The sequence below is a fragment of the Myotis myotis genome, unplaced genomic scaffold, assembly GCF_014108235.1.
Source record: "Myotis myotis isolate mMyoMyo1 unplaced genomic scaffold, mMyoMyo1.p scaffold_m19_p_4, whole genome shotgun sequence".
Lineage (NCBI taxonomy): Eukaryota > Metazoa > Chordata > Mammalia > Chiroptera > Vespertilionidae > Myotis > Myotis myotis.
The window spans coordinates 86,369,999-86,384,285 of NW_023416346.1; the positions used below are offsets into that span (position 1 = coordinate 86,369,999).

The following is a 14,287-nucleotide window of genomic DNA, read 5'->3' on the forward strand; positions in this document are numbered from 1 at the left end:
CCTGACCTCACCGGGGCCATCCCGACCTCACCGGGGCAGTCTTGACCTCACTGGGGCCGTCTCAACCTTTCCAGGGGCACCCGACCTCACTGGGACCGTGCCGGCCTCACTGGGGCCGTTTCAACCTCACGGGGGCCGTTCTGACCTCCCTGGTGCTGTCCCAACCTCACCGGGGCCGTCTCGACCTCACCGGGGCCATTCCGACCTCACCGGTGCCGTCTCAACCTCACCTGGGCTGTTTCAACCTCACTGGGGCCGTCCCAACCTCACCGGGGCCATTTCAACCTCACCGGGGCCGTCTGACCTCACCGGGGCCATTTCAACCTCACCGGGCCATCCCGACCTCACCGGGGCAGTCTCGACCTCACCGGGGCCGTCCCAGCCTCACCGGGGAAACACAAAGTTTGGCACTCTGTCCCCTCTGAGAGGATCCCCACCAGACAAAATCTCCAGGTGTTCCTGGTGGCTGAACATCCAGCACACCTGCTTGGACTTTGCCCTCCACCAAGTGCACAGGCTGCCTGTCTGCCGTCCCCCAGCATCCTATGTGAGACTGGAACCGGTGGGCATGCTTGTGCACCTGCTGGTACAGCGGTTCCACATCACCGACCCAGCCGGGCCCGGCCCCAGCCTGCCCCGAACCCAACTTCGCACCCTGAGTGCGTCCCTCCCAGATGCAAGGAGCTGAAATCTGCAGCCTGCTGGGTTGGGCTCTGTACTTGGTGCCTCTGCACATCCTACTCAGTCTCAATGCTCTTCTTTCTATGCAAGAAGTTGATATCTGCAGTTTGTTGGGTTGGGCTCTGTACTTGGTGTCTCTGCACATCCTACTCAATCTCAATGCCCTTCTTTCTTTCCTTCCAGTTGTAGAGCTTCCACTGGGCCAGCTTTACCATGGATCCGTATGATAGCTGTTTGTCCTATAGTTGGTAGTTTCGATGTTGTTGTGGGAGGCAGCACGCACAGGTCTGTACTTAACGCTGCCATCTTGGTTCTCCTGGGTCTGCTTCTTGAGTGTGTCTCCCATGGGTGCGAGGAGTTGAAGTCTGCAATTTGTTGTGTTAGGCTGAAAAAGCGCAGGTGGGTCTTTTTGTGCCCCTGGCGCAGCTTGGATGGGGATGTAAATTGATTAGGGCTGGGTCTCAGGGAGTTGCCAGGGTGGAGCAAATAGCAATGCCGTCTCCGTGGCTCCTCTCCTCTCTGGGGCTCTGGGACTTCGCGTCCTCCAGTGCTGGGGAGCAGCTTCACGACAGAGCCTCCCTCACTTTCTGACGGCTGCAAGGCCGTGCCACCTCTCCCCATAGGGTCTGGTGCCTCATGATCCCACCCGAACCAGCTCAGTGGATTCGAGAGTTTGTAAAAGCACAGGCATTTCCTCTTGTGCCTCTGGCACAGCCTGGATGGGAATGTAAATTGAGTAGGGCGGGGTCTCAGGGAGTCGCCAGGGCGGAGCAAATAGCAATGGCGGCGTCTCCGCGGCTCCTCACCTCTTTGTGACACCGGGACTTCGCGTCCCCCAGTGCCAGCGAGCAGCTGCGCGCCAGAGCCTTCCTCGCTTTCCGACTGCTCCAAGGCTGTGCACCTCTCCCCATAGGGTCTAGGGCCTCAGAGACCCGCCCCGAGCAATCTGATTGAAAAAAAACTGCGCATCCAGTTGCAGCCCGCCTGGCATGCGACTGTGTACCTCTGTTTTTGGCGCCTCTGTAGCTCCTACTCAGTCTCACTGTGCTTCTTTCTTTCCTTCCAGTTGTAGAACTTCCACTGGGCCAATTTCCCCATGGTTCTGAATGGTGGTTGTTTGTCTTATAGTTGGTAGTTTCAATGATGTTGTGGGAGGCAGCACGCACAGGTCTACTCCCTACGCCGCCATCTTGGTTCTCCTCTATTGTAATTCTTATACCGTCTAAATGCTATTCTAAGAAGGAGCCACTCCTTATACTCACCACAGTTCTTTTCCAGTAGAATTTCATTGTTTTCACCCAAACTTTTTATTACACTTATATGTAGTGCTTTAGTGAGTCATTCCACCATCATCATGGGCTCCTTCACATCCCCATATATAAGCTCTGTTCATCCACCCCCTTAACATCTATTGAATCTGTCTGTTTTTGCTACTACTACTCCAGTTTAGATCTTTCTAATCAGCAGTCCCTTATCTGGTCTTTTTTCCTCTGGTTTCTCTAATCTGTTATACTTTTCATAATGAATCTAAAGGGATATTCTAAAAATACATGTAATAATGCCATTTCTCTGTAAAAAGTTATGGTCCTCTGCACTCCAATGATAAAGTTCATATTCTTGAGCATGGCATTCATGTTCTATATTATGGCATTCATGATATAGCCCCAACCCACCTTAATAATCTCATATCCAGCTACTCACATTTTTCATCTAAAATAGGTTTCTATGATCAAACCACACTGAACTTTTTATTTTAATTTTATATTTTCTTAGACAAGCCATGATATTTTACTCCTCCAAGTTCTTTTTGAAATCCCCCTTTCCTTTATTCCACTTACTGTAATCCTTCAAGTGCCAGCTCAAATGTTACCTATTTTTCAAAGTGTTCTCCAGCCCATCAGACAGAATTAGCACTGTCCTCCTTATAGCACTTATTTTCATGATTCTGCTTATATTTCAATAATTGATGTATTTATCTTGCTGGGCTAGTGTGAAGCCTCTCGAAGCTCCTCCCCACTACTTGCCCACACATAGAAGAGAGGCCTCCCTGTCTGATAAGGATTCACTCCCAATTCTCTGCAGTTTCTGAATCTGGTCTGTGTGTTTTTATTTGAAAATAGATGTCTCGTTAGGGGGATGATACTGAATTCTTATTATCTGAAGGAACAATGAAGTCTCTCTTCAGAAAGAGAGTGGACTCTTAGAAACAGATTTCAAGTTTTGAAAACTAGTTCTGCCACACTGGTTTTGTAACCGTGAGCCTCTTAGTGCCTTAGATTCCTCATCTGTAAAAAGGGACTAATAGGAGTTTACTACTTTAGCCCTGCTGGTTTGGCTCAGTGGATAGAATGTTGGCCTATGGACTGAAGGGTCCCAGGTTCAATTCCGGTAAAGGGCACATGCCCTGGTTGTGGGCTCGATCTCCAGTGAGGGGTGTGCAGGAGGCAGCCGGTCAGCGATTCTCTCTCATTGTTGATGTTTCTATCTCTCTCTCCCTCTCCATTCCTCTCTGAAATCAATAAAAATATATTTTTTAAAAAGAGTTTACTATTTTATATACTAGTTTTGAAGATTACATGAGATAATCCATGTAAAATTTTTACAACAGGGACTGGCACAGAGAAAGTGCTCAAGTAATGGCATCTGTTAATATTACCATTGTTGTTACTGTCATTATTATAATTGCCATTTTGTCATTATTTTTCAACATATCCCAGAACTTTGGAAATGGTTACCCTGGCAGAAGGGCAAAAGTACCCATCACTTTTATCATTCCATCTCCTATTTTTGTGAGCTAAGAAAAGATCCTTCCTATGTGGAAGTGACACTGTGTAGGTGCACATCTCAATGAAACTATACTCTCTTATACTGTATTGAGATGGTGATGATACTGTTATGACCTGTAAGGCACAGCTTACCCCTGTTGTGTCCCCTAAAGGAGAACAGGGATGCAATTTTCTAGGGTCTCTCCACCAGAAGAAGAAAGTATTCAGATGGAAACAAGTAACTGAGATATTGGGCCTAAAGCATATGGGAGAAGGATTTCATGTCACTATTTATGTCATTGTTTTGAGAGGGTAAATGTGCTTGCAGTTACTCCTAAGTGCTGGATGTTTAAAGGTGGCCTCTGCTTCAAAGCATGTCCTGGAAGCACATGATCTAGTTACATGGCAGTCCTGTGTTTATGTCCCTACTGATATTTATGAGCCTTTGCTAATTATTTTTATTTGGTTGCTCTAGTGTGATAGCAATTATATGAGGGTTAAGAAAAGTAGGATCATGTATCTACCCTGGACCAGAGCACGGGAACTATAGATGAACTCCTCTTGGCCCTGAACCCTATGGTGATGGCAGTGATTGGTGACAGGTTCCAAGGAGAACAAAACTCTCTGGCTGAAAAAGTCTTTGCAGAAAACTTAGCCCTTCCTTCCCAGATGGAAACTATTGCCTCACTGCCTACCTGAAGCATAATAGTATAAATAATAACTAACAATTATTGCATGTATATTATGTACCAGGCACTGAAATAAATTTACCATCTAATATAATCCTCACCACAACCTAGAGAGGTAGGTACGGTTACTATTCCTTTTTCTCTGTGGAGAAAGTTTGAGAGATATTATGAACTTACCTAAGATCCCACAGTTAGTAAGAAGCAGAACTAAGAATCAGTCCTGAGCACCTATCTCCAGAGCCTGCATTTCTTTTTTTTTTTCAATCCTCACCTGAGATATGTTGTGTTTTAATTATTACTAGAGGCCCAGTGCACAAAAATTTGTGCACTCAGGGGGATCCCTCAGCCTGTGCCTTCTTGCAGTCTGGGACCCCTCGGGGGATGACCACCTGCTGGCTTAAGCCCACTCCCTGGGGGATTGGGCCTAAGCTCACAGTCAGACATCCCTCTGGCAGCCCGGGAGCCCTCGGGGGATGTCCACTTGCCAGTGGGGAGCAGGCCTAAGCTGCAGTTGGACATCCTTAGCGCTGCGGAGGAGGCGGGAGAGGCTCCCACCACCACCACTGTACTGGCAGCCATAAACCTGGCTTGTGGTTGAGCAGAGCTCCCCATGTGGGAGCACATTGAGCATCTTCCCCCTGGTGGTCAGTTTGTGTCATAGTTGGCCAGTCATTCCCAGTTGTTCTGCTGTTAGGGTCAATTTGCATATTACCCTTTTATTATATAGGAGTGCCTGGCCAGCCTGGGTGAGGGCCTGATGGCTGTTTTCAGGCTGGCCATAACACCTTCAGTGTGGGGGTCCCCACTGGGGTGCCTGGCCAGCCTAGATGAGGGGCTGAGGACCATTTTCAGGGTGGCCACACCCCCTTTAGGGTGGGGGGCGTCCTGTTGGGGTGCTTGGCCAACCTGGGTGAGGGGCTTATGGCAGTTTGCAGGCTGACCAAGCCCCCCAGTGGGGACCCTCAACCCGTGAGGGTGTGGCCAGCCTGGGTGAGTGGCTGATGGCTGTTTGCAGGCTGGCCACAGCCCCTTCAGGATGGGGGGTCCTGCTGGGGTGCCTGGCCAGTCTGTCTGGGTGAGGGGCTGATGGCTGTTTGCAGGCTGGCCACAACCCCCAGCCACCCAAGGTCCCAGTGGAGGCTGGCTGGAAGCAGGTATCTGTGATTTATTTGTCTTCTATAATTGAAACTTTGTTGCCATGAGCAGAGGCCGCAGCTGGCTCAGGTCCAGCGGGAAGCTTGGCTTCCTCCATCGCCTGGGCAACCAAGCCTCCTGCTTGCTCCAACTCTGTGGCTGCCAGCTGCCATCTTGGTTGGGTTAATTTGCATGTAGTCACTCTGATTGGTTGGTGGGCGTGGCTTGGGGTGTAACGAAGGTATGGTCAATTAGCATCTTTGTCTTTTATTAGTGTAGATTATTATTGCTTTTGAGAAGGAGAGAGAGAAAGAGAGAGATCAATCAGTTGCCTCTTATACATGCCCCAACCAGGAATTGAACTCACAACTTAGGTATGTGCCCTGACTGGGAATAGAACTCACAACCTTTTAATGTTCTAACCAACTGAGCCACCCAGCCACGGCCAAAGCCTGCATTTCTTTTATTATTATTATTATTAATTTCTAAGCCTGCATTTCTTTTAACACTTTCTTTTTTTTTTAATTCTCTGTACCTGCCAATTTATTTTTTTTTAATTATTTGTTGAAAGTTTTACATATGTCTTCTTCCCCCCGCCCCCCCCTCCCTCATTGACCTCTCCCAGGCTGCTCCTGCCTCCCAGCATTTGCCCCTACCCCCTATTGTCTGTGTCCATTGGTCATGCTCATATACATGGATGCAAGTCCTTTGGCTGATCTCTTACACCACCTCCCTTCCCTCCCCTGCCTTCCTTCTGAAGTTTGACAGTCTGTTTGATGCCTCTATAGCATTTTCTTTATGGTGCATTTTGATCATAAACAGAAGATGAAAAAATAGTATAACGTACTCCCCATGTACCTATTACCCAGCTTTGACTTTTACCACCGCACACCCAGTTGTGTTCCATCTACACCCCTACTCAGTGCCCCATGATGACATTTTATACATAAATGTTTCAGTATGTCTCTCTAAAAGATTAGCATTCCTTTTACTCAAAATCACAAGGCATCATCATACCTAAAAGAAAAGAAAAAACAAAACAGTAATTTCTTTAAATTACTACCTATGTAATTAATTTCCACACTGTCATTTTCTCATATTTAATGTTTTAAAAAATCAGGATCCAAATACGATACATGTATTACAATTGGTTGACATGTCTCTTAGGTCTCATTTAACTGACCAGAAGCTCTGTTCTTAACCACTATACTCTGATACAGGTTCTCTGTTACTAAGGAAGGTGATTTTAGAGGACTACATTAGCTTCTTAAAATTCATTTTCAAAATTTTGCATGTATTTGTGTAAGTTAATTTTTCTAGGGAGAGCATCCCTGGTTCTCATTACAGTCTCAAAGCTTTAAGTAAGTAAGACTCAGAACAACTGAAAAGCATGTACCAAATACTATACTTTTTCAACTGTCACAGGGAATTGTATAGACCACAAAAGCTAGATGATCATAAAATGGCTAGTTGAGTTTTATTTTCTATGAAGATGAAGAAAGAAGTTAAATTCTGTTAAGTTTATTAACTTGAAATTTGAGAGGTCTTTACAAATTACATTTGAGGTCAATAGATTGGTTAAGGAGTAATTGATGTTTCTTTTAAAAATTTAATAGAATATATAATTGATGACTCTTAAGTTCCTTTTGAATAAAGCATCTTGGTAGATTGTGGTTTTATTGTGAATTGTAGTGGTGAAAATCATACTCAGAACTTGAATTCCTTATCTGATGTGACTTGTGACTCCATGTGAATTGGTACAGGTAGAGACTTATTTTTTAGGATATTGTTGATTTGATCCATAATAATAGCTCCTTTGAAAATGTGTACAATTTTTCAATTGTATGCATGTATACAAGTACAAAATGAAAAGGTGATGAAGATTATCACTAATCTTACTCTTTGCACCAACTTTTCCTAGATAAAATCCAACATCAAACACCCAATGGTACTGTCATCAACAGTATAGAAATCCCCAAACCACCACAATACCCCAACCTGCCTATTCAGAAGAGTGGGGAATCTGATCCTGGGAGAAAGTCCCCAAGCAAACTTGCTTCAGATGGCAAATTGGAGTCCTGCCCCGAGGTGGACGTGGGGAAATTGGTGTCTAGGCTGCAAGATGGAGGAGGGAGCAAGGCCACCAATGGACCTGTGTCAGGCTCTGGGCCCACCAAGGCCTCCTCTTCCCACATAAAGAGACCAGCTCCTCGGCCCGTAGTTCATCACAAGGAGGGTAAGTGCTTGGGAATCCCATGGGAACCAAAACTGAACCCAACTACTTTGCATTTTGAGATCTTTCTGAAATTGGAGGTATATAAGTAGAAATTGGTTCCATTTTACTACCACTAATATTGGAATGGTAGACAAGAACATAAAAATCATTTACAATAATTGCTAGAATATAAGCTTCATGAGGGCAGGGAATTTTAACTTCTTTTATTTACCTCTATATCCCATGTGCGAACAATGCCTAACTGTCCCATAGTAGGAACTCTTTATTTGTGGAGTAATTTAAAATAATTATATTATTTATTATTATTATTATTGCTACTGTTGCCATTTATTAGGTATCTGCTATGTGCGTGGCACTGCAGTGGGCACTGACATGCTCTTTTTGATCCTCACAACCATACTGTGAAGAATGTATTATTATTGTTTTCTTTTCTACTGGAAATATGAGGTTCCTAGTGGTAAGTGACTTGCCAAAGGCTACTAACTGGCAGAGCTATGTTCTAAATCCTACCAAGTCTTGTAGGCACCAAATCCTTTGTTTTTTTCAATAAGGCACAAGTATCACTTTACCTTTTTATAAGAAGCTTTGAATCTGTGAACTATTATTTTCTTACTAGAGGCCGATGCACAAAAATCATGCAAGAGTAGGCCTTCTTTCCCCCAGCTGCTGGTATGGGCTTCCCTCTGACACCAGGACCCGGGCTTCCCTGTGGCTGCCGGCAGGCACCTGGGACCCGGGCTTCCCTCACAGTCCTGGCTTTGTCCGGAAGGTCATCTGGAAGGATGTCTGGATGGATGTCCAGTCCAATTAGCATATTATGCATTTACTAGAGGCCCGGTGCATAGAAATTTGTGCATAGAAATTTGAGGGACCCAGCCTGTGCTCTCTCGCAGTCTGGGAACTCTCGGGGGATGACCACCTGCTGGCTTAGGCCCGCTCCCTAGGGATTGGGCCTAAGCTCATAGTCAGACATCCCTCTGGCAGCCTGGGAGCCCTCCTGGGATGTCCATTTGCCAGCGGGGAGCAGGCCTAAGCTGCAGTCGGACATCCTTAGTGCTGCTGAGGAGGCGGGAGGGGCTCCCACCACCACTGCTGTACTGGCAGCCATAAGCCTGGCTTGTGGCTGAGCAGAGCTCCCGCTGCAGGAGCGCACTGACCACCAGGGGGCAGCATCTGCATTGAGAGTCTGCCCCCGGTGGTCAGTGTGTGTCATAGTGAGCAGTCATTCCCAGTCGTTCTGCTGTTAGGCTCAATTTGCATATTACCCTTTTATTATATAGGAGTGCCCGGCCAGCCTGGGTGAGGGGCTGATGGCTATTTGCAGGCTGGCCACAGCCCCTTCAGGGTGGGGATCCCTGCTGGGGTGCCTGGCCAGCCTGGGTGAGGGGTTGATGGCTGTTTGCAGGCTGGCCACAGCCCCTTCAGGGTGGGGGTCCCTGCTGGGGTGCCTGGCCATCCTGGGTGAGGGGCTGAGGGCCATTTGCAGGCTGGCCACAGCCCCTTCAGGGTTGCAGGTCCTCCTGGGGTGCCTGGCCAGTCTGGGCGAGGGGCTTAGGGTCATTTTTCAGGCTGGCTAACATCCCCAGTGGGTATCCTCACCCCATGAGGGTGTGGCCAGCCTGGGTGAGGGGCTGATGGCTGTTTGCAGGCTGGCCACAGCCCCCAGCCACCCAAGCTCCCAGTGGAGGCTGGCTGGAAGCAGGTATCTGGGATTTATTTGTCTTCTATAATTGAAACTTTGTTGCCATGAGCGGAGGCCACAGCCAGCTCAGAGCAGGCGGGAAGCTTGGCTTCCTCCATCGCTGGGGCAACCAAGCCTCCTGCTTGCTCCAGCTCCGTGGCTGGCAGCCACCATCTTGGTTGGGTTAATTTGCATATAGTTGCTCTGATTGGCTGGTGGGCATGGCTTAGAGCATAGTGAAGGTATGGTCAATTAGCATCTTTGTCTTTTATTAGTGTAGATTATTATAGATTCTTACTCTCCAGTTTTGTAGAAATAAGAACAAAAGAGCCACAACTTCTGCAAAACACCCAGCAATTGCACTTCTGGGAATTTATACGAAGAAACCTAAAACACTAATCCAAAAGTATATATGCACCCCTATGTTCATTATAGCATTATTTACAATAGCTAAGATCTGGAAACAGCCCAAGTGCCCATCAGTAAATGAGTAGGTAAAAAAGCTGTGGTACATTTACACAATAGAATACTACACAGCTGCAAAAGAGTAAGAACTCTTACCATTTGCAACAGCATGGATGGATCTGGAGAGTATCATGCTAAGTTAAATAAGCCAGTCAGAAAAAAGACAAGTGCCATATGATTTCACTCATATGTGGAATTTGATAACAAAATGAACTAACAAGCAAAATAGAGACAGATTCATAGATAAAGAGAAGGCAGACAGCTCTGGTAGAGGGCAAGGTGTGTTAGGGAGTGCAGGGATTGAGCAAAATAGAAAAGAGGAAGAATTCATGGACATAGACAATAGTGTGATGATTGTGGTGGGGGTGGAGGTGGAAGAGAGTATAGGGGGATAAATGGTAATGAAAAATAATAAAATAAATAAAGAAAAATTACAAATTCATGATGTGGCTGGATTCTGCATGTTTAATTGGCTACATCATATGGAGAGTCATGTAGGGAGTTTGGGACTAATCCAGCGGAAATTTGGGGAGAATATAAATCTATCAAAACAATATGGTATAATGGAAAGAATATGGACTTTGATAGCACCCAGGCTTAGATCCAAACCCTGATTCTTTTACTTAGATAACCTTCTAAAAACGTGCCTTATGTTTTACATCCTGCCCTATTCCAAAGACAATTAAGGCATTTCACAATATAGAAAAATATAAGCATTTAAAAATAGTAATAATTTATTTAATAAACAAATGTTTATTGAGTACTTACTGTGTGCTTGTCCCCATTCTAGGTATTGAAGATGTTAAAGTGAATAAGACATATAGGTATCAGGGCTTAGCTAACTATGGCCTCAAGTGATTATAAAAACTCAATAGAAAAATTATATATCATAACACATGAAAATTATATGAAATTCAAATTTCCATGTCCAAGGACATATACTCCTTCATTTACATATTGCCTAGAGCTGTTTTTGCACTACAATAGCAGTATTGAGTAGTGGAGACTCTGTGGCCTGCAAAGCCTAAAATTCTAGAGTCTAGGTAAGAAAAGTTAAGGCCAAGAAGGTGAAAAGGTATAATTGTAGGAAGATGGAAAGAATGGAATTAGTACACAAAATGTTTGTCGTGAAGCCTTATACACTTGCTTTAGCACTTGGCTCCAAACTTTCTTGAGAAAATAAAAAGGGGGGAAAAAATCCTCGATGGTTATATAATTCCAAGTTCTTAAGGTGACAACAAGCCAGTTGTTCAAGTAAAGCACAACTCTTCTGCTTTTGAGAATAGAAAATGTTTCTAAGAAGCATTTTCGCCCATGGATGGTTGCATATAACAGCCTCAGCATGAGTTGATGACATTGTCTCAGGGCACAATTCAGTAAAAGATATTCTGTGGGGGATCCAATAAGATTATCCCTAAGTAACTGACTCTGCATTCTCTAGCTCAACACACTGAAGCATCTGTATTATTATAGTTAAGTTATTTAACCTCTTTGCACCTAAGTTTCCATGCCTATAAATGAGAAAAACAGCTCACTCCACAGAATTATTACTAGGGTTAAAAATGAATAACAATATTCACAGTATGTTATTATTTCCCTCCCTTTGCCCTTTCCCTCTGTAAGATTTGCCTCTTCTGGGAAGCAGCCAAGTAAGGCCAGACTTCTATGTAGACATCTGCTTCAATTTATAAGTCATATATTGACCTTCACATCAGTCTAGTAGAGAGTTGTGTAACTTAGCTTATGTTCATCACAGTAAAGTTTGTCTTGCCTGTCGCCAACCCTTAAGGTCAGCCAGATCCTATCCTCTCAGCACACACAGTAACTTAGCCCTCCCTATCAGTTCCGCCTCCACCATCTTCTGCTGCAAAGTTAAATCCCAGGGGCATTCCCCTCTTCCTCTTCCTCCACAGTACTGCCCCACGCTGCTGGTGGTCACTGCTCTGATCTAATTGTTTCAGTTAATAAAAGTACTGACCTGACTGTCCAGTGTTAGACAGACGATTTAAATTTCTGCCACAGAATTGCCTGGCTTTGCTTGCTGCCTAAGGCTAGTGTGATGCAGCTTTTTTCCAAAGTTTCATGCCTCTAGCTTTGGTTACAGAAAGCATAACTGAGGCAGTAGTTCTAGCCTTGATCAAAAATTAATCAAACCTCTGGTGTTGCCTCTTTGAACCTTGCTCACTCCTACTTTCTACTTTCTCCCTTCCTCTCATTTTGGCTCCCACTCCAGTGATAGATTCCAGGCATAAGTATGGATATCAATTAAACCAAAGCTGCAAAAAGCTCTCTAACTCTGAGCTATAAGGCAACAAACAGCTTGAATGGCAGTGTCTGAGGGAGGGAGCTGTCATCTCAGCAGACCTACCTTGCAGTTGTCACTCTACTTCGCCTGTATTGTTCAGAGCTTTGCCTATCATCCTGAGAGTCAGTGCACAGGCCTCATTGCTTTAGTGATCCAACTATGCCACTGTCCTGTCCCTTACCTTCGCCCCTTGCATTGATCCAATATTTGAATGGACTTGATAGTCTCCAAATTTTTTCTTAGCAATTAAAAATAGCAAAAACAAGGGGCATGCTAAATTGCTTTGTTCCATGCAAGTCAACTTCACAATAAGATCAATATTGTTTGCTGATGTAGTTTTGCCAAGGGTCCTTTTCTATTCCTGACATGGAACTGGATACTTTCTCTACTTCTGTTATATCTAATCATGTGATAGACTATGATGTAGGCTTTGTTCCCTCCCCCCCTTTCATAGATAGAGAAACCAAGGCTCAGAGAAGTGAAATAAGTTTCCCAGCCACCCAGTTTGTAAGATGTAGAGATAAGACTTGAACCCAGACTTCTTGAATACCACATTATTTTTTTCTTTATTGATTAAGGTATTATATATGTGTCCCTACCCTCCATTGCCCTCACCCCACTAGTGTCTGTGTCCATTGGAGTACCACATTCTTATTTCTTAAGTGGCTATAGCTACCTTCCTCTTTCTGTTTTCTAAGAACCATTCATTTGGGGGGAGCAAAATAATACAGGCCTAAGTTCCTCCCTTCCTTTGATCTTACTACCTGTTACCAGGCCTGGCTTTGAAAAGGGTATTTGTGTAGCTACTACATTGGGACTTTAGGCTTTCCTTTGGGGAATGGAAGGACAAGACATATTCTTGCATGCATTTGTTTATTTATTCAGACATAGTGCTATGCAATGGGACAGATGAAGATGAAAGTCCATGGTCCCTGCCTTTCAAAGGTTCGTGGAGAGGCTGGCATGTAAGCAGTCAGTTGCAGTCCAGTGTGATCCATGTTCCTAGTGGGGGTGAGAAAAAATTCCAGTAGGAGCATGGGGCAAGCCCTTCACTCGATCTGAGGTTCTGAAATAAAAGTTGGGAATATATCCACACTGGGACCCTATACCATGTGGATTTAGGGGGCCTTCTTAGCTCTTCCCCTCTGTCTCATGGGAGAGAAAAGACTGCATTGTGATGGCATGCTCTTGGGCTTGGAGAAATAGTGCTTGTTAAACCTTATTCAGCCACAGGGCCATTGGCTCTCCACTGGAGTGACTAATCTTATGAGTGGCATTTGCATCTGCTCTAAAAGTATTAGTAATAGACTTGCTCTTGCAGTAATGGGTTGTGCTAGCCATTAATCCAGGTTTTCTTGTTTGGACTCATTATGCTTTAATTATCTACTGTGTTTGGTTTTCATTCTCTGCCTTCTCTGAAGCCTAATTTCAGATTGATCCAAAAGGGTAATTAGTGGCTAAAAGAGATAAGATGCTTTTAGGTAAGTATGGGCAGTATCATAGAAAGAAAGATATAATTCTAGAAGACTGGGGTAATCTACACGAGGAAACAATCTCCCCTTATTCTGTGTCCTCAGGTTGGGTGTAGATTGGTATAAGGAAAGGTAGAAGAAAGTTGGTTAAGGTTGAAGATTGATAGCCTAAGAAATCTATGAATGTTAAGATTTTTTTGGTTATAGTCATTTGACAGAGAATTAGGAGGGAGAGAACAAATTGGGTTGGAGAGGGAGGTCAGATTTATAGTAAAAGTCAGGTTGTGGAGTAAGGTTGAAAAGAAATTAATAGGAACTGCAGTTTGGTAGAAAGACCATAGGCTCAAAAACTTAGTGAAGTCTTGGATACGACTTATGCTCCAGAGTCTCCCAGATTTTATTTTGAATCCTCCCTCATGCTAGGTATGGGACATTGGACAAGCCATAATCTCTGTGAGCCTTAGTTTTCTCATCTGTAAAATGAAGATAATTGTGCCCATAGGATTTCTGTAATAATGAACTATCTATGTGCTTGGCACATAATGTGTATTCCGTAAAATGGCAGCAGTTGCTTTGCTTTTATAAGAATCTAATTACTAACTACATAATCTTAGGTAAACTTCACTTTTTTGAGCCAGTTTTCTCAACTGTAAGTGGGGACAATGCCTACATTGCAGACATGGTTTTTGTGATGTTTCATTAAATTTGATATACAAGGCATCTGGTAATAGAAGTTCAAAAAATGTTAATGGGTGGGTGGGTGACATCTTCCCGGGAAATGGCAGGCATGGAAAATGATAGATGTATAACCTTCCATATTTTGGAGCCTATGAAAATAAGCCTAGGCCTCAAATATGGA

General features: G+C 44.4%; 1 protein-coding gene across 3 annotated transcripts in view; it reads left to right on the forward strand.

Moving 5' to 3' along the window:
* The window catches only part of OPHN1 (oligophrenin 1), a 604,444-nt gene that overhangs the window by 575,252 nt on the left and 14,905 nt on the right, over nt 1–14,287 (forward strand). For 2 of the 3 annotated variants that reach the window (XM_036304626.1, XM_036304627.1), the window contains one exon: nt 7,191–7,505. The exons of the other annotated variant lie outside the window; for it this stretch is intronic. In XM_036304626.1, coding sequence (XP_036160519.1) covers nt 7,191–7,505 — 315 coding nt within the window. The remainder of the gene's footprint in view (nt 1–7,190; nt 7,506–14,287) is intronic. 3 annotated transcript variants of the gene reach the window in all.